The 20712-nt window shown below is 37.9% G+C and overlaps 1 protein-coding gene across 7 annotated transcripts in view; it reads right to left on the reverse strand.

The window, feature by feature from the left end:
- Nucleotides 1–20712, reverse strand: part of RALGPS1 (Ral GEF with PH domain and SH3 binding motif 1) — a 94952-nt gene that overhangs the window by 22424 nt on the left and 51816 nt on the right. For 6 of the 7 annotated variants that reach the window (XR_005703720.2, XM_040083265.1, XM_040083266.2 and 3 more), the window contains 2 exons: nucleotides 11167–11304; nucleotides 9403–9496 (listed from right to left, as the gene is read on the reverse strand). Coding sequence is in view for 6 of the 7 variants with exons in the window: in XM_040083265.1 (XP_039939199.1) it covers nucleotides 9403–9496; nucleotides 11167–11304 (232 nt within the window). In the remaining variant the exon portion in view is untranslated. The remainder of the gene's footprint in view (nucleotides 1–9402; nucleotides 9497–11166; nucleotides 11305–20712) is intronic. The other variant, XM_040083270.2, reaches the window with a different exon arrangement.

Raw genomic sequence — 20712 nt, forward strand, 5'->3', positions numbered from 1 at the left:
CACTTCTGCCATTTCTCAAGTTTAGGCAGTCTTAACTTAGCATTCATGAGTCCTTTCCTCTGTACCAGTCTGACAAAAAGGTATGAAGGACTACAATGTTAAGTAATTTTTAATGAAATAGGCATAAATCCAAAGGAAATAAGTGCTGTCATTGCACAGCAGTGAACATGCACAAAAGCTGGAAAGTTTCTAGCTGCAGCACCCTGCTGTGCACCCCAAGGAAAGGCTTTCTGACTTCAGATAAAAACATGCAAAGGGGTTGAAGGAGAAACCTGGGACAGCATTTCAATATATCATGTATAGCTCAGCCGTCACTTTCCTTATTACTCTTCATTGGGAATACCTTTCAGTTCCTTCTCTACAATATTCCAACATTGCAACTACATTTTACTGTGAAGTCCTATGGTCCATTTCATGTTTGAGTTTCTAATCTTCTGACAGTACTAGATTTATTAACTACCCAAAGTAATGTATTTCAAGTAGGTAATGAATCGTTCCTTTCCAGACTACTTTTCTTTCTGTCAGCTTGATTTCTGTGGCCAGTAAGCAGTAACATAACTCTCCTAGAGAGATACAATAATACAAGTCAGTGCATGATTCAAATGTTGATCATGTGGAAATTTCTTTCAGTATGGAAAAAAGGCAGAAGAACTTAATAAGGTCCTTCCCTGTAAGTAAAGCCCTGCTGTGTCAATTTATCTTCCTTGTCTGTAGAAATGTTCCAGTTGCATCCCTTGCACAGTAGTTATTCTTTCATTCACTTTTAAGGCTGATCTGTTCCTCACTATATTCAAATTTTATGATTCCCATACCATGAGCTTGATTTTTGCAAAGAAAGCTTTTTAGGTTTTGCTTGTTTGTTTGTTTTAATAATCTTCTGCAGAAACTGTGCCACAGATGCTACTCAGAAATTTGAGTATTAAGCCCATTTTACTGGGCTAGCTCATATTTGACAAACCCAAGTCCCCAGGCAAAGAAGGCATTTCAAATTGTGTCACAGTTTTTCTCCAAATGGAAGAAGACAACCCTCCTTCTGATAACCCAACAATGTTCCACAATTGCTAATTTCTTCTGTGTCTGTTTGTACAAGGGAGATGTTACTGGTCTTTTCCCACAGGTGAAAACAGCATTTTTAGTTTCTGCCAGTTTTGAGAAACTCATCTCTAAAGTTGTTTCCTTACCCTGTATCACAGAAGGTACTCAGTTTTATTAGTCCTCTGTGGCAATAGCCACAGTTTATTTGGTCACTGTGGGAACACTCATCTAATAAGTCCACTGCTAAAAGATGTGATTGCAGTTCAGCCCACATAAGCCAATAGCTTCTTTCTTTTACAGTGATGTGATTTGTAATGCATTCCTCCTGGAAAATTTTTGCTTCGTTAGAATAAAATGAATTTAAATCTGATTGTAAAGATTAGAGACCATATTTATTCCTAAGCATGCTGAAATGGATTGTGCTCATGAAGCAGGTCCAGTCTATCATTTCAGATAACTATTTGCACAATCACATACTTTTTATAGCAAGAATGGCAGGACTACCTCACATACCTGATAAGGCCAGAAATCATCTGTCTAATATCACAATTTTTACCAACTTCATCAGCTTACTGTGTATCAAGATCCTAGATCCAGTACAACTCCAACATGTTTGGAAAACAGCACTAGTGAAATACTACCTATGAGTAAGTACATCAGAGGAAGTGCTATGACCTGATAATAGATTTAAGGCAAGCGCATTCTTACATCTTCTTTAGGGACAAAAGCAAGTGAGATCAACTTCCATGCAACTACTTGCACTATACTATTTCTCTCTTTCTGCCTAAAATTATTCTTGTAGGGAAGAAAAGAGGAATGTAATAGTAGGAAGAAAGACCCAACACCTTTATGCTGTTAACAAGGTTTTAGGAAAAAGCATGCTATGATTATACCATCTAGAAAGAATGTGTCTTATGTACTGCACTTAGAAACTCACTAAAACAGCAACAAATGAGTCCTCAGCAATACAATATGAGACTACATCACTCTCCACTGGCCATCTCCCCAGAATGTGTGAAGTTAGGTAATGTTGGTTATCTGTTTGGTTATGTTAAGCTGCACTCTGATCTTAGCCCTTTCTAAGTCTCTGATAGCTTGGACATCGACTTCCATGATGCCAGAATTCTATGATGTTTCCAGAAAAATTAGAATGCAATTTATCTATTTTCAATCTAAGAAAATACAGGATGCATTAAAAGAAGAATAAATAAAAGCAAGCTTAAATATATTTAGTAAACATAAAATATTCATGCTGACATGTTATATTTAAAATCAACTGTTGAGAAAAGGGAATATATTCTGAAAATGAGATGTCATTCCTGAGCCACCTTCTCTTCTATTCCCCCTCTCCTCCAGAAGGCTGGAAACAATGAAAAACATTATTTCAAAGAAGAGACACTGACAGTACAGTTTCAACCAGTCCTGGCTTGTTTGTCACCACCCAAATTCAATTTTGCAATTCCTCTGACACTCCATTTTCACTGGAGCAGCACAAGTTCCATGCATGCACACACATGCTCAGTGTCTCCCAAACAGGACTCCTGGACCCAGAATCTGTGGCCCCTGAGAGGCTTAGAGTGGTACTTTCTATAGATCAGTACAGACTTTGAGACCTGATGTGCTTACCACCAACAAGCATCATCCATTTTCTCACACACCTAACAACATTCTCACAGGTGACTGACTAATGTCATTCACTTTAAATTACTTCAAATAAAAAACCACCTTGGTTCCAGGATGCCTAATAAATCACTCATAAGGTATAAAGACATTCTGTTTTGTGTTTGCCCCTTGTATCATCAAAAATTCATCTCGGAAGTCACTACACACAGTACTGTTAGGATTCCTTTTTTGTTTCAGGAATTCTTTTCAAAAACCAAATCTTTCCTTTACCATGGTAGAGAAGCCTAGTTTTAGTGCACGGTCTAAATGCTGACATATGAAATTTCAACATTCCAAAATTATACTGCAAGAGTTCAGCTAAGAGACATGTCAGGGTAAATCCTAGATATCAGCCTTAGAAACTGCCCACAAGAAACTGTAATTTCAAAACTGAGTTAGTATTAACAATCTAAGGTGAAACAAAAATTAAAAGTAAAATCTCTAGGAAAAAAACCAGCATAGAGAATTGCTGAATTAACAAGTACCAATCTACCATTGGAAATCAAGACAAAGCTTCTATGGAACAGGCACAGGAAGAGTATGTGAAGGCTTTGTTCTTGGATAGTAGAAAGATGACTGAACAATATCTGGTTTTTTTAAGCCCAAATACTCAAAATATTTTCTGGAACACATTAGGGCAGGTACGCTCTGGAAAGTAAGATGTACGGACCTCTGTTTCAACCTAGTTTTAAACAACACTCTGCTACTGGGCCATACAGCTCATTTTAGAGCAACCTTCCTGGAAGGCAGGAAAAGAGGAACCTAACATAATACAGAAAACAAAATAGCGAGTCAGTCTTGAACATAGTTCTCTCTCATGGAAGTATGCTCTCCAGTATAGGAATAGAACTATTGCTAGGACAGTACAGCCACTGTTGCTCAATTTTTCTTATATCAAGCAATTGAATGAAGATATATAATAGTCTTACACAGAAGTTTAGCTGTTCCATAAGGAGGCTGAACAAAACTTACTCATCTTTGCTGAAACAAGGATGATGTTAATCACAACAAAGCAGTGCAGTCCTCAAAGCTGCCCCTTAGGGCATTTCTGACTATTATTTGTGCACCAAACGAGATGGGTCTGGCATATCTGGAACATTCTGGGCTGCCTGTCTAGCATTTAAACAGCAGGTCCTATGACAGTAGGCCAAGCAACAGTAGGTTGCTGGAAGCCGCTGGAAGGATACTGTCCCCAAGTATCCCCCAATATTCTCCTGGAGGGGCTGCAGCCCATGGCTTGGAAAGGTGCACTCTTCACTGGGAAACACCTGGTTGGATGACTGGGCCCAGAGTGTGGTAGGGAACAGTGCCACATCCAGCTGGGGACAGTCCCTAATGGAGTTCCCCACGGCTCAGTACTGGGCCCAGTCCTATTTAATATCATTGTTTATGATCGGGACAAGAAAATCGAGTGCACTCTTGGTAAGTTCATGGATGACACTAAGTCAGGTGGGACTGTTGATGTGCTGGAGGGTAGGAACACTGCAGAAAGATCTGGACAGGCTGGATTGATGGGCTGAGATCAACAAGGCCAAGCGCTGGTTCCTGCAATTCAGCTACAACAATCCCATGCATTGCTACAGGATGGGAAAGAGCGGCTGGAGAATGGTCCAGGAGAAAAGGACCTAGGGGTGCTGGTCAACAGCTGGTATATAAGCTGGTATATGCCCAGGTAGGCAAGGTCAATGGCATCCTGGCTGGTATCAAAAGCATTGTGGCCATCAGGACTAGGGAAATGACTGCCCCTTCATACTGGTGAGGCCAAAACTTGAATCCCGGATTCAGCTCTGGGAACCTCACTGCAGGAAAGACATTGAGGCACTGGAGCGTGCCCAGAGAAGGGCAACAAAGCTGGGAAAGGATCTAAAGGATTAAGTCATAGGAGCAGCTCAGGGAGCTGGTGGGACTTAGCCTGAAAAAAAGAAGCCACAGGGGGACCTTCTCTACAACTCCTTGACTGGAGGGTACAGCCAGCTAGCGGGGGGTCAGCCTTTTGTCTCAGGCAACCAGCAACAGGTCAAGAGGGAATGGCCTCAGACTGTGCCAGGGGAGGTTCAGGTTGGACATCAGGAAGAATTTCTCCACAGAAGGGGTTGTCAGGCATTGGGAAGGGCTGACCAGGGAGGCAGTGAAATCATCATCCCTGGAAAGTGATGATCTCAACAAGTGGATGTGGCACTCAGTTTACTTAGTCCAGTTGACAAGGTGATGATCAGTCAAAGGTTGAACTTGATGGTCTAGGAGGTTTTTTCCAGCCTTAGTGATTCCATGCTCCTATGATCCAATTTTGTGCCTGTGGAAGAGGCAGTCAAGCCACAATTACAGCTACTGAACCGTATGGCCACTGGATCACTATGAATGGCACACTAAGAGTGAAAGTTTTCTTCCGCTCCATCTTTCATCACAATTCTTGGTGGAAAAGGTCCAGGGAATACAGCTGCCTGGGAGGCTTATTGAAGATGAACTGCAACCAAGGTTCACTGTTACAAGTACTAATGTAAGTACTAATAGTTAATATAAGTACTAAGCACCTGCCATTTAATTCGTGTTCCCATAGGACTGGAACTAACATGGTACAGCTAGGACTTCTATTGCACCAGCAGTGCCAGGAGTCAGTATAGTCTTTTAATTGCCTATGAATTTCTCTTGAATGTATTCCCATAACATTTTACCTATCTGAACCAAAATTTGAACAGATTTTTCTGTAAGTCATCTTATTACTATATTGCCTAATATGCTCTGAAGAACCAAATTATAGGCATAGATAGCAGTCTGATTGTCCTGTCCTGTTCAGACAGATAATACTGCAGTACAAATAACAGTCTTCAAACCAGTTTCACTCAAAAAACCCGGTGAGAATACAAGGCCTGACCTAACGATGCCAAAAGGTCAGCAAAAAAAAAATTATAGGAAAGTATGTCTGGTTAGGAGAGGATGTGGCATTGTGCCACAATGTTACATACTGCTAAAACTGAGCAGCTTCTGCAGAAAACAGTATACGGGCTGACCAAGAAAGATCTGTTATTTTTAGGATATGACATCATTGTCAGGGGTTTTCTGGAGCATTCCTACTTGCTGACAAGCACAAACCTAAAGGAAGCAATTGGACTGGCACAAAAAATCGTAGAGAAAAGCTTTGTTGATATAAAGCTGCCATATTTTCTTTTCCAGTGTAATTGAGGTTCTCATTTGGCAAACTTATGTTGGGATTCTGCCAATACATTTTAGGACAACTATCTAAGCATCTCTCCCTGACAGCCTGGCACTGAGATAGTTCTGCTCTTCAAGCCAAAGGTCACACATACCTCTCTGCAGAGAGCACTAATGCTGTCCCTGGCTCAAAAAGAGCAGTCACTGCAAAGAAAAAGACAGAAGAAATTCTTACCCACTCTATAAACTTAGCACTCTCCATATTTTTAAGGCTTACCGTTTCTTCTGTCATGGGACCATAAAATGCTATGAAACTAAAGATCCATTAAGGGAAACTTGAGAGGAAAATGTGAAAGCAAATACTCAAAACAAAATCCAAGAACTTCTTACTAAGTGCAAAAATGGAAGAGGAATGAGATTGCTTTAAGGGTAGATACGGTGAGTTTTGATGAATTTAAATTAATTTTAAAGCCTATTTAAAGTTTTATTCCGATAAAACAAACACGATAGAAAAAGATCAAAGTTCTCCAATGTATGCAAGCTGTAGCAACTTTCCTGTCATGAGAATCAAATCTTTCCCTCTTTTTAATACCTTTTGTGACTTCAGTCCAGTTTTTCCTTGCGACAGTGAAGCCTGGAAAGAAAACCACTAAACTTGATTGAATTAATCTCACAAATAACTAAATTCAAAGAAAAAGTATTAAATTATCTTTAAGATATATCAAATATCTTCAAGCATTATCAGCAAGGTTGCTGCTAAAGTTACATTAATATTCAAATTTAAAACGTAATTACTTCTAGTTTTTACAAATATTATGTTATGGTATCATATGCTTATGGAAAACACTTGTTTAATTATTTTTTTCTGAAATAGTACAGTTCATGAAAGCTGTCATATACATGGTGTTAACACTGTTGCTTCATCAGGAAACTCCATCTAAAAATCAAATTGAACAATATGAACAGTTTCTTTAATCCAATCCAGGGGTTGTAAAGCCTCTACTAACTACAGTTCTTCACCTTTACCAATGACTACTTAGTTTAATTTTTCTCCGTCTTCACAACTTTAATGAAGCATTTAAAGAGGTGTGTGGGAAATTAGTAAATAATGACTGTTTGTTAAATTTTAACACTGAGATTTAGATCTCAGACTACCCCTACCAAAAGTCTTGGACTGCTTGACCTTTTCAAAGGCTGTGTGCACTGCTCATGGTCAATGTGCACCTTTTGCACAATGTGTCTGTCTGTGAAACATATACAATATAATGCGACTGAGTAAAGGAAGAATTTACACATTCTACCATCAGTACTCTGGCAGGAATTCTAATTCTATGTAGCAGATACATTTTGCTATGAAAACCTTAAACACTTGCTTTTTTTTTCCAAATTATTCTCCTATGGAAACATCACTATTCTTAGTATCTGTGATTAACCAGACACAAAAGCACAAACATCTCAGATCCTCACCAAGCATGAGCTTCTGCAGTGAATGACTCAGTGCTCTTTCAGCTTCTTTTGCAGAAATTTAGCCTAAGCAAGGGGACAAATTTTAGATATTTCATCCCTATTTGAAGTATGCCCTGATAATACTTTGAGACGTTCCAAAAGAACACCTTGTCTGAATGCTTTTACTTTTAGAACTATTCTCTCAGGGAAAGCAAAGTTCCACACACATTCATCACACAAGAATTCCTATCGACAGATCTGGTCAAGGTATAGGCCTGCATGCCCCACAGCTGGAGCCAGAGCTAGAGGAACAGCTGGAGTTAGCACCAAGTGCAGCTATATTCAAAATCGAAAAGACAAAATGTCTGACTTATGCTAAAACATCGGTAGTTTTGTCTCTTCTATGATGACACCTTTTTTTCCATTCCAGCAGGAGGTTTCATCTGTATGCCAGCAGTGTCAGCACTAATTGCAGCAAAATGTAAATGGTTGCTGCAGGACACTCTTCATATGCATGTGTACATGCCCCCACACTGGTAATGCAGTCTTCTGATTACTGAATATGCTCTTTTCTTTTCACAAACACTAACTGGTAGCCTTCACTTCATTAACTGATCAGGTTTCAACTTAAAATTATTTAATTATTTGTCGCATTACTCCAATTAAGAAGAGATTCCAGAATTCTATTACTCTGATAGTTACAAACCCTATTTCAACATTTATCTTTTAAAATTTTCTATGTTTTTTTTTTTTTTATTTCTGTTATATCATTACAACTTAAATTAAATTTACTTTTACCCTCCCCATTTTCTTCCAGCTGTGTTTGTACACAGTGATTCTCTTACCTAAGCTTCTCCTTTCCTAGGCTAAGGCCCAACCTAGTTCTTTACATCTGGTGTTACAAGATAGATTTTATTCATCTGATTGCACCAGCATTTATTTCAACCTTCGAGCATGCAAGCATATATGGCCAGAATTGCATACAACGTAATATACATACTTCATGTTAGCTCTCAGCAGCTTCTTCTGAAGTATAAACAACTCTATTTTTTTCATAGAAACACTGTATTTGATAGGAAGTAGGGATGAATTAGTCCTTTCATGGCTGTAACTCACTTGTGACAGCTATCTCCTGATCACTATCTACTGATCAACACCATAAAACTAATGTTAGAACAACTCTATAACATTTTGGGGTTTTGTGTCACTATAATTTTAGTCATCAGATTCTTCCCTTTGTGTATATCCAAGCTACGTTCTATTTCAATAAAACCCTTCCATCATTGTTTTATTAGCATACAGTCTAAGGACACATAAAATTCAGAGACATAGTTCTTAACTGAAGTATTTAACAAAACTGGTAACAAGACTGGTTTTAAGGAAGTTCATTACCAATCTTGCTCTCTAAACACACGCTAAAATATTTTATACTGAACATATGCTTGCTTTGAATACTTCAAATTCTGCTCACCTAAATAGTTACTCTATTTGGCAATAGCTAATTTTATAGCACTGCATCTAGCTTGGCTGAGCTATTTAAAAACTTGGTTCCTTAGCGTATGACTTAGTTTGCTAGTTCTTTCAGAATTACTGGCCAGGCATTATCACTTCTTTGAACTAGAACACATTCACATATTGACCAATGGGCTCTCTGGCGTCTGCTTCAAACTTCTGTTTGGGTTAACTCTTCTCCTGGTCTTTTGTAAACATTGCTTTAACATGCTTAAACGCCCAAATAGTAAGTATTAACTTATTAAAAATAATAACTTGAAACTGGTAACATGTTCTTAATGAATTATTCATAATACCAATAGAGTCAATGGTGGACATGTTGGAGATGAGTTTAGTGTTACTGAACACAATTCCCAGAACACAAATCATCATGTAATAGAATAAAGACTAGATCTTCATCTACTCTGAACTGTTACTTTCACTAGTATATTCACTTTGTAAACGCGGCTTACAGTCATAAAGAAAGACTGTCATTCTGGATTTTACTTTAGCAGGCACAACCCTAAAACATCTTCAGCCAAGGGCTTTTTGTTCAGCTCCTAATAAGACTAATGACTAAGTAATCTTTCTGTTAAAAAAAGTAAAGAAAGTACTTACTTGTAATTGTCATCTTCTACAAATTTCTGGAGTTCTTCAATGTAACGGACTGACTTCAAATACTTTTGCACATGGGGAAGTGTTGTGAGATGATCTGCGGAGTGTTCAAACAAACAAACAAAACCCGTTAACATTTATGTCATCCAAATTTTTTTTTTTTCCTGGTTCTTCAGGTAACTTCATGGAAACAGAATTTGAACCTCCCTAAAAAATAAATTGGGTAGAAATACTACTTTGACTTCTAAAAAGGCATTAAAAGACTTGATTGAGCAAAAGTGATGTTCTCAGTTGGAAAAAGAAAACACAGATGCATTTTATCATCATGAAAGCTGGTGGATTTTATTAGATGCTATCTCACTGGTGGAAAAAAATCATCTGCTGCACAACCTGTATGAATTTTTTGTTCATTTTTCAGGGGAAAATCAGAGCCTGCGCAGCCATAGGTATTAGTGGTTCTCATAAGTCCAGAACTATGGAAATTTAAAAAATTATTAAACATTAATTAATAATTACAATGCTGAATATCAAGAATGAAAGACACTAAGTTCAGAATGACAGAAAAACCTCTTGACGTGTGCATGGACAGGAAACATGCCTTGTAGTACCTAACTTCTGTGCTCTTGTAAAGGTAACTGTTTTAAAGGCACCCATTATCCCAGAATATTGTTTCAAGGCCATATTTTAATTTTCATCTTGATTTAACAAAAGCACAACAAAATTAATGCATAGCACTGCAGGAAGCTACCAAAACAGTAAAAAGGAAAGGGTCGAGGAAATAATGAGGTTTCTTTGGCATCCAAAGTATTCGAAGACAAAATGAAATTCATAATAAGAAAAATATACCTGAATAATCTGGCTATTCAGAATCATACGTTATTATGCCTAGTTCATACCTTTAAATACTTTGAAATACCGAAGTTGACAAAAAAGGATAGGAGCTGGATACTTAAGCATACACAGTTAACATCTCACCTTGTTTATCACAATCTTAACAATTCTCTTTTTTTAAGCTCTCCAAAACGGCAGCTTTAAAATTTTCCGGATTGGATTGTTTAGCTGCTACTCAAGGCTTTTCAGCTTGTTACATGTTTAAGCAATGAAAAGTCATGCTAAGTCACAAGAGTACACTGAGTATTCATTACGACACCAAAACGAGCACATTTCTTGAATGATATACAGCTTCACTAGCAGGCTAGAATTGCAGAAATTATTTTTAGAGTAAAATCCTGTTAACAAAAAGAAAACAACCCCTCATTTTCCTGACTTTATCCAGGAGCAACATACATGCAAAAGCTTAGCACAGTTGAACAACTGCTATATAGACCAAAATATTTTTATTTAATTTTGTAAATATTATCACCAGGTTTCTAACAACAAAATGATAACCAAATGAACACATTCTGCACTCTAGACATCATATCTACTGCAAAGTAAGGGAAGATAGCAAGATAATTCTCTCTGATTGCCTCTGGCGGAGACAGTAAACCAAATGCAATAGCTGTACTTGAAAGTATGTCATTTGTATACCACACGTAACAGTAAACTCTACACAACCTCTGTTACAGCTCTTACAATTTAGAATACGTTTCTCTGCCCAATTTACTGGTAAGAGTGAAGCTACACAGAAGTGGAAACTACATCACTTAGTGTTCAACTCTAACAGCATTAGCTTCTTGTGTTCCCTCAGGGCCAAAATATGCTTCCCACAATTTCATACTAAGAAATTTTAGTTAAGATTTGATAGGCATAACAAAATTTACTAACCATAGTTGCAAGATACTTGCAGATCAGCTATAATTCGGAGAATATTGTTCATTTGATTGGATCTTTGTTCATTCTCCATTATGCTGTCTGAAGCAGGGTATGCAGAATCAATGTAGATTAAATCCAAGAGATAAATTCCTGAAACAAACAAATCAATCAACCAATCGATCTAGTGTTTCAAACAGAAACAGTCACATAATTTTTAATTAATATGGCAGCCAGAAGCTGTTTACCCCCACTATGGTCTGGGCCCATTAAACAAAGGAGAGCTTGGGATTTGCATTTTGAAAAAATTCCATAATTACTGCTGAGTTCTATGACACCTCTTAAAAAGACAGAAGAGCTTAAGGACACTAAAAAAGGAGTGAGAACTGCCCCAGCGGTGGTGCTGACAGTGAGGGGACACAATGCTGCTGGCTTCCATGACCAGAGGCCACTGCAATGCTTACTCTGTCTGCCACCAGTGTAAGAAGATCTCCATTAACGTTTCTGTCCCTGAGACTTTACGGGAATCTCTTGCAAGACTTCTCTGCACTCAGCTGAGCTCACCGCATTATCAGTTTCTTCAGATCTCGGCCATCTTGAGCAGTATTGTTGCTCACTGGGTCATACTGTGTTATGTCCAGCATCAGACAGGCTGCAATACCTAATTTCTTTAGATTTTTACCCTATTCATTCATGCATTCTGGAAAAGCCTTACACTGCTTAGGGAAGAATGAATGAAGAAACCATATGACCCCGTCACTGAAAACTGAAGAGACAGACAAAGAGGCGGCAACAAGCCAGAACAAATTCAGTTTGTTATGAACTGTTTAAATGCTTTGCTTGGAAACCATAAGGCCATAACAAAACTGTCTCTCAAGACCCCAGCAGTCTGTGAATTTGGACTATGAAAGAGCCATATATGCCCATTAGACCCACTGACATGATAAATAGGAGAGTGCTCCAGTGACCAAAGATTTAATAATGGGATTTAATAATCCCATCAAAACCAAAAGGGACATTTAGACCTTGTAAATGAGTGTAACAGAGCTGGATAAACAACTGAACAACATACAAAGCAACAGGAATTTCCAGTCATGCTGGAGTTAAAAAAAAGAAAAAAAACATGCTAGAAATCAAGTCAAGTTTTACAGTCTAATTTAACCTTCTGCATGAAACAGACCAGTCCTTCAAAAATTTTCTTCCCCTATTAAAAATTCTCTCTCTTGAAGAAATATATCTCATAAATATGAGTACAGTTTATAAAGCAGAGGTTCATATGACTCAGACTACCCTAACAGTTTTATCTTAAGAGTAACCTGGGGTATTTATTGTTTTCTCCCCAGAAAGTACCTTCTAAAAACCATTCTCAACTTATCTTCATTTCTCTCTACACACATTTTTACCTCTAGAAAGACAGAATGATGTATCATCAAAAGTTACAAATGTTTTGAGTGATTGTTTTATTTGCTTCTCTTTCCTTAAAACAAAATGAAACAAAACCCCCTCTGTTTTTTGTAATTTATATTAGTAGTTTGCAGTTCTGGACATACTGATTAAGTATGCTGATGTGATTCTACTTCTCTCAGCTACAGTAATTTCCCAAGCCAAAGGATGACAGAGTTTAAAGGAAGAGTGAGTTTCTGGGGTTTGCTTTCCTAGATTATCAAAATATATACAAAAGCAGAGAGGTAAAAAGGAAAAGAGTATGACCTTATGTGATTAGAACACAATTTTCTAGAAGTTTGTCAAGGGCAGCAATACCTGCTGTTTCTTTGACTTTTTTCCCCTCTTGTGAAGATAAGCTATTAATCATACCAGTTTATAGTATCTCATACTAAATTTCACATATCATACTAGAGAAACATAAACAGCACTTTTGTCCTGCTTTGTTTCCCCATCTCATTCTTACTTAGATTTCAGAAGGGGAAAAACACCCAAATAATTATTTTCAGCTTTATTGGACTGTAACCTGAACAAGAGTTTCAACCACAGTGGGAACTGCTTCGGCCATCATCCCACACACTCAAGAGATCCTAACACCTGCACAAGGCAAGCATGGACCAGACACCTTACACCTCAGAATGAGGGAAGAACTCCAATTTTCCTCGTATTAGAGCAGCTTTTGTAGCAGTTCAGTGTTGAGCAATCCTGAGGTTTTGCAACTCCAAGGTTTTGTAGTGGCCTAGAGATCCTACCTACACTGAGGTTTCCGTACAGCAACTCTTTACTGTCCCCTCTTGTCAAGTGGCACATCAAAACAAAGTTAGAGTCACAGCTGTAAAAATTCTATTTGCTCACAGCCTCTACCACTGCAACATGCCTTATGGCAGCCTGGGTCAAGGCCACTTTCCAGCTTTTTTTGAACAAGTCTACAGCTATTCTCATTGATATTAAAGGTATAAGCACACTTCCAATCTGCAGCAGTGGTTGTAAGCATTTTTTCAGGACAAAGAATCAATTTTCCAGGACAACATACAGATGAGGACCAACAAAATATCCAAGCACCAAAAGGATGAAGGGTGCTATCCTAGGCCCTGTAAATTCCAAATAAAACTGTAAGAAAATGGGCTTTTGGTAGGTAGTGGGGGTGCAGGAAGAAAAAAACCCAAACTGACATATATCAAAAAAATTAAAAACTGAATGTAATCAGCTAGAATATAAAAGAACACATTTTTTTAATTACACACCAAGCTACACCTTTCCCATATTGTTCCTCTCCCTCTCTTTCTTTAAAGCGAGAAGGATAATTAGGTTTTTAAGATTTTTTTTTTTAATTTGGGCAGCAATATTTAAACTCTTCTCTATATATGATGTGATAATAGGTATAGATAAGAATCAGTTTATTTTGCACAGAGGAATGACAAAATTATTCCCTTCAGCAAAAGACTTCAAGACCCGTTTCTCAAAGGAAAGCCTCAGGGCTGCCCCATGCCAAAGCAAACACACAGCACTAGCTTTTCAAACTTTGGCTCACATTTGTGCTACTGTGCACTGAAAAAGCTAGGATGTGAGGCCATCGGACGTTTTCCAGAGGGTGAGCTCATGGGCAGCTTCTTCCACAGGCAAGTATCATTTTTCAGTGATACTCACTATTCTCCATTGCCACCAGAACTAATTTTGCAGCTGGATATTGTATGCAGACAACAGTGTTCATTAGTTTATGGTCCCATGAAAACAACAACACATGCTAAGGAAAAGCATGGCCAAATAATCCAGGAATATATCTATTAATGAAAATCCCTCTGTGTAAAGGGGACCAATTACTTTTAAGTTGGCAAAAGGAAACCAAACTTATAACACCAAGCTTTTAAACTTCTACTGGATAGATCAAACAAAACAGTAATATTAGTAACAGTTTAAAGACAGGAAAACATTAGTATAGCAAAAAAAGTGAACTTCAAATGTAGCAGTCAATGCCACCCAGATAACACATATTGAGAGCTCCATCCACCAAGCAACAATTTCCAAGGCTAAATTTTACTGAAAAAAAAAAATTATGGAGAACTGCAGTGTTCGGCAGGATGCACACTTAAGTCTGTATACTTGTGTCTTGACTTAGAGTTAATCGTCTCCTATTATTTTCTTTATTCAATACTCAAAGCTTCTGAGAAAGTAGCACTGAGGCACATAATAAATAAGCATACTTTGGAGTTGATGGGTACTAACAAAAAGGTCTTAATAAAAGTACTCCCAAGCCTTCAAACTCAGTGGTTTATTCAGCTTCACTTAGTTTTGGAGAACCTGAGCTGGAGCATGTAAGCTTTAAAATGTTCATGAACAACTACGGTGTGCAATTTGTTTCTCAATAAGAAAGACTGACATAACGTGCTATGAAAGACAAAACACTTTCAGTCCAGCAAGTCACATGCACAAAGTTATACTAATGAGAAAAGCTGTGCAGACATTACTTTAAATAGCAGTAACAGAAACAAAGAAAAAAATCTGTTTCTTAAGGCATTTGCCTGCAAGTTAAAAAGCCCAGGTTCAAGTTTTCTGTTCTGTTACAGATTTCTTTGACCTGAGCAGCACCATTTATTCTTAACAATTCAGAATTTCAAATCTCTTCGGGGGTTTATGACAATTTGTAGGCACAAGGTGTAATCCAAAACTTACAGCACCTAAATTGTTTCACAAATATACACTGTTGCAAAACTGATCATAAAAAAATCTGTGTGGATAAAGACTAAAAACTTGCATCATTGTCAACTGTGTCTTTTTTACTTTGTCTTTTTTTAAACTTTTTTTAATAACAAATATAAAACTATACTGTAAAATATTAGGGCTAAGAAACCAAAAATTTGGTGGTTTAAACCACTCCACTGCTGCATACTTGATATATACTTTCATGCATAGTGCTTTGCAAACGCAAGTAAGCTAGGAAACAGCTGCTGTATGATATTTTTGTCAGCCAGATATTCACTACTTTGCAATAAAAAATAATTAGCTGGTAAAGTATTTCACACTAGCCTGAGGACTTTAATTTATTATTCTTAGGTAGCATTCTGATCAAGTACTATAATACACTATACATTTATTTGGTAAATTGTACTATTACTGTGAAAACAACAAACGCATGCTGTAAAAGGAGGTTAAAAAAAAAAAAAAAGTTAAATGTTTTAATGAACAATTTAGTTCCCCACTTACAATCATGTATACTTATATTCACAGACCCCGAATGCACATTGGCTGCCATGTAACACAGATGCCTGGGCATAGAGCATTCCTTCAGTACAGGAAGCAGGGTCTGCAAGATACGCAGTAGCTGGCACACAAAACCGAAGAGAATCCATGGAAGTAATTATTTTCCATTTTTGCTCCTCACAAATGGAATAATGACACTGGTTTGATAGGAGAGCCAGAAGAGACAAGGATATGTTTCCAATTTGTAGTAAACTATATTTATGAAAGCATTTTCCTACATACAGTAGTGTGGTTGTATTGCACTAAACAAAGCAGAGGACAGAGGGACAGTAACTTATCAATTAATTATGTGGTAGAAAGTCCAAATTACTGCAGTCAGCAGTTTGTAAAACCAAAGACCGCCATTGTTGGGAGATTAGCTCACAGGCAAAAAAGCCAACAGTTTTGTGGTATCGCTGGTTTCAAGAAGACTGGATATCTTCCATGGATTAAGAGCTGGAAAAATTTCCTACAAAACCAAATGTATATACTGGTTAACCTTGGTAGGATTCGGAATACTCTAAAAAAAACTGAAGACAAACCTTTGCTAAGGCAACACCATGTGATTTGTAACATACAGAAATGTATTCATTATAAAACGTCTCAAGAGAGACTTTACACATTTACGACACAGTCCCACGGATGGCCATCAAGGTGATTACACAATTGGAAAGCTTGTCATAGGAAAAAGGCTAAAGGAATTGGGTTTGTTCAGCTCAGAGAAGATGAAGAGGCAGGAAGGGAACCTAACTGCTCTTCCAGTATCTACAGAGCAGACAAAGATGGAAATACTCTCTCCAGAGTGATAGCAACAGGTCAAGAAGTGATGGGAGGGGGCATTCTATCTGCATATAAGCAAATTTCTTCCCTGCGAATACACTTAAATATTGAAATAGGTATCCCAGAGGAGGACGGCAGTTTCCCTTGCTGGAAATATTTAAGATATGGCTTGACTGGACACTGGATAACCTAATTTATGGCCCTGCTTTCCACAGAAGGTAGATCAGATGATCTCCAGGGGTCTTCTCAAGCCACAGCTCTACTGTTCTACAGTAAGTTTGATTAAAGTGCTAGCCTATACCTGCATATCTATTACTGAAGGGAAGTTTGGAATACAGCAGTTATATGGACTAATTTGCTGTAGCAGGAAGGCTCTACATGTACAAGCAGACAATGGATGAGCAATCGCTTATATCATGAGATACAAGCAAAATTTACCTTATAAAAATGTAGAGCTAGAGAGGACACCTTATTTTGACTCAATCTGCCGAAGCAACATCAACTAAGAAAATCAAAGTTTGATGTTGATCCCATGGTGTTTCCCGAGTACCCTCACTCTATTCAACCACTGGAATTAATCACCTCACATTTGTCACTGCAGCAATGAAGCCTAATATAGAAAAACAGATCAGTAAGTGCAGCCAAACCCAAGCAACTTTCAAACTAAGATACCAGTTTGTGAAAGAAAATGTAAACAAGAACTCAACTGGAATTACATTCAAGAAGTTGTACCGCGAATCATCTCTGACTGGTTCAAATCATTTTGTTATCCACTGAAACATGTTAAAAAATTCTGAAGCTGTCTGAAGCTTTCTACCAAAGCTTTCTTCCTAAACAAATCAGATTTTCTCCAAAATACTGTCAATTATTTTTTTCATTTTTCCCCCAAACCCAGCTATTTCCTAATACTTACCCCATGAATGAGGAAAAATACATTACAGGAGATTAAATACATTAAGAGTGATGTATTTTAACATTTTTAAACATATGCTATCCAGCATCAGAAAGCAGAAAATGCTTCAAAAAAGACTATACAAAAAAGGCAAAGGTACAATAGCTGTTTTCCAGATGTTGCTTCCCTTCAGCAGCAAGTGGTGGTTAGGCACTTCCTGAGACAGATCTTATGTAAACACTTTTGGGTTTAAGTCTGGGTGGTAATTTTTCTTTACAATGTTTTTTCTCTGGATCCATCCATTTTTTTCTTTTTCCTGCTATTCCTACCAAAACACTTTTCCTTTCTCAACTTTCGGGTTTGAAAGATCTTGTGGCAGATGAATCCAGCAATTGAATTGCACCCTGTCTGGAGAAACAATCTGTTTGATTTCTCAAAGTGTGCCTTTTTAAGACTGGCACATTCTTATCTCTTTCTGCTTATCTTGAATTTCTGATCACTGACTCAAAGTTAATTTCTATGACCAGATATTTATAGTATTTTCACTCATTCTCAAAGCCAAGTCTTTCAAACCACACCTTGCCAACTGGGTGTTAGTACCTTTCTGCTAGTAGGATGTTTTATTTTCTAATCATAGACTTTAATGGAAGTTGATCTCCAAGATTCTCAGTATGAAAGACAAATCAACTAAGAAATCTTTTGCAAATCACATAATTCAGCCTAAAGCCTCTTAAAAAAAACATTGAACTGCACTTCACAGTATTACAGATCCAAGGAAAAGGTATGCCCATTTAGTCCAAGCAGAATGCCCACACAAAGGCACATCCCGTTTTTCTCTCTTCAGTCCTCCCCAAAGAGCAAACACCTAATGTTATCCAAACAATTCAGTTCCGCTACAAACACCTGGCCACATCCAAATAAAAGCTCCCTGTCGTCTATCAAGTCGGCACGGTTTTTCTTTTTCCCTGTAGACAAACTGCAACAGGTTTGAAGAAATAAGCTTTGACACATGCTATTTGGAATGACCCATACACAAAAGCTTACAGGAACCGACTATTTAGACAGCTTTAAGAGACAAAAAAGCTCTCAGAACTTAATCAAAAGGCAGATCTGTGTAAAAATATGTTTCTTGTTTAGCAAAGAAGACAATCAAAGAAATAGAGTTTGGCTATTTTTGATTTTTCAAATATTTTATTTATAACACAATTACCCATAAGAGAATGTGAATGACTAAAAAATACACCATGAGAGAAGTTGCTAGGCTCCTTCATGAGTAAAAAATTTAGGTATTTAACTGCACTTATTTAAGTGCCCTAAATCATTGGACCTGAACTGTATGTTAAAGAGCTTAAAAGTGATTATGGATACTTCATAAATATGGGCCTAAATAAACGACCTCATCCTCAGGAAATAGGTTTTTTCAAGAACCTTGGTGCTGCGGGGCATAACCTCAAGTTAGAAACCAGTATTTTCCTACAAAAGCAAAGAAGCTAAAACTGTTAATTTAAAATTAAAACTAAATACTCCACCCAAGTAGTAATCTAGGTAGAGCATCACCTATCTAGCTCTGCAAGTAATTGGAGAAACTGATCAGGAAACGACAACAGGAAACAATGACTCTAATATCCTGGCAAACACTCATGGCAACCCACTCCCTTCGCTCTTCCTGCTCCCACTTCCCTCCCTTGAGCAGCTCTGTGTATCCTAGGCTGAAAAAGCACCTTGGGAAGGAAGAAGTGTGAATCATACACATGTTGAAAGTTAGTTTAATGGGAATATTGCTAAATCTGCCAAAAATTAACAGAATTATCACCTTCTGGTTCTATTAAGCCAGCTTTTTCAGTACAAAACTGGTACATTGGAAAAGCTTTGGACTACTTTAATCCCAAGCATCCAGACTATGCTCCTAACCTCCACTGAAATGGCTGCTTCAGTCAGTGGTCCTCTCTCTTTAGAATCGAATGGAATACGTTTCTGAATTAAAATAGAAAATAATTAACATAACAGTAAGTTAAAGAAATCACAGGCCATAAAGGAAAGGTACAAAAAACTTAAAAAGCCTAAGACATACTGAACTGATACTATAATACAGTTAGATATGGGTGTTTTTTCTGACATTCACTTTTATGATGGAAATAATTTATCATTACAATAACAACTACTTGTTCATATTTTAACTCAAACAGAACTAGTTTTAATACAGTATCTTTAAACCTCTTTATTTTTCCTCTGGCTAATTCAAGCACTCTCATATTGGTTTCCTCCAATTCTACAAAACACAAATATCTTCAAAACTGACTGAAAATTGCAAACAAACCCATTATTACAGTATGATATAGCTTTCTTATGATGTCAATGATATACAGTGACTGAAACAACAATTTTTTCCCTAAACTGTAATAACAATGATATAATAAAAAAAAATACGTTGCAAAGTTTCACTTTTAATTTTGCTAATTTCTTTGCAGGATTCCCAGCAAGTTATAAAGGCAGATTTTACATTCATTCATTGTACAAATTTTTTAAACCCGAAGCTAATAACCAAAAACATCTTTCACACAGAGTTCCATAATAGCAATGTTTTAGAGAGGTTCTAGGAAAATTGCAGGAATTCCCAGAATTCAAATGAGAAACAGGCTTTAGATTACCAGGATAAGTATGAAGAATCATTCAAAATACACTGAGGTTCAGACAAATAATGAATTCTCAATCTGCATTAGAATGTTTTAAGAGCTCGCTTGAATTTGGACCATTTTATTGTCCATCATTTCTGCTTTCAGGCTGCTGCCTGACAAAGATGACCTAGGAAGTACTAAGATACTAAGAAAGGAGCCCCCTCAGCGCTACACTGAGCGAGTCTGCTGGCTCCGCTGGCGCCCGCCCGAGTGCCGGCGATGAACATCCACCTCTGCATCCCTGATCACGCTGTGACGAGATCCTAAGGCAGGAAATGCCCCCGGGCCCCGACATTTTGGGGCCGAGTCCCGTGCAATTACACACCCTCACTGCCGCTTGATCTAACAAAGCGGACCCGCGTTCCTCGCGGTCTCCCCAGTTTCCCCTTAACCCCGGCATCAGCGCTTTCTCGCGGCTGAAACTCGGCTTGCCCCGAGGCCGGGTCCCGCACACTGGGCGCGGAGGGCTCCACCGGGGTGGCCGAAGCACGAAGCTCCTCCCGGCAGCCCCAGTGCCGCGGCGGCCCGGGGGCG

This window comes from Hirundo rustica, chromosome 20 (genome assembly GCF_015227805.2).
Source record: "Hirundo rustica isolate bHirRus1 chromosome 20, bHirRus1.pri.v3, whole genome shotgun sequence".
Classification (NCBI taxonomy): domain Eukaryota; kingdom Metazoa; phylum Chordata; class Aves; order Passeriformes; family Hirundinidae; genus Hirundo; species Hirundo rustica.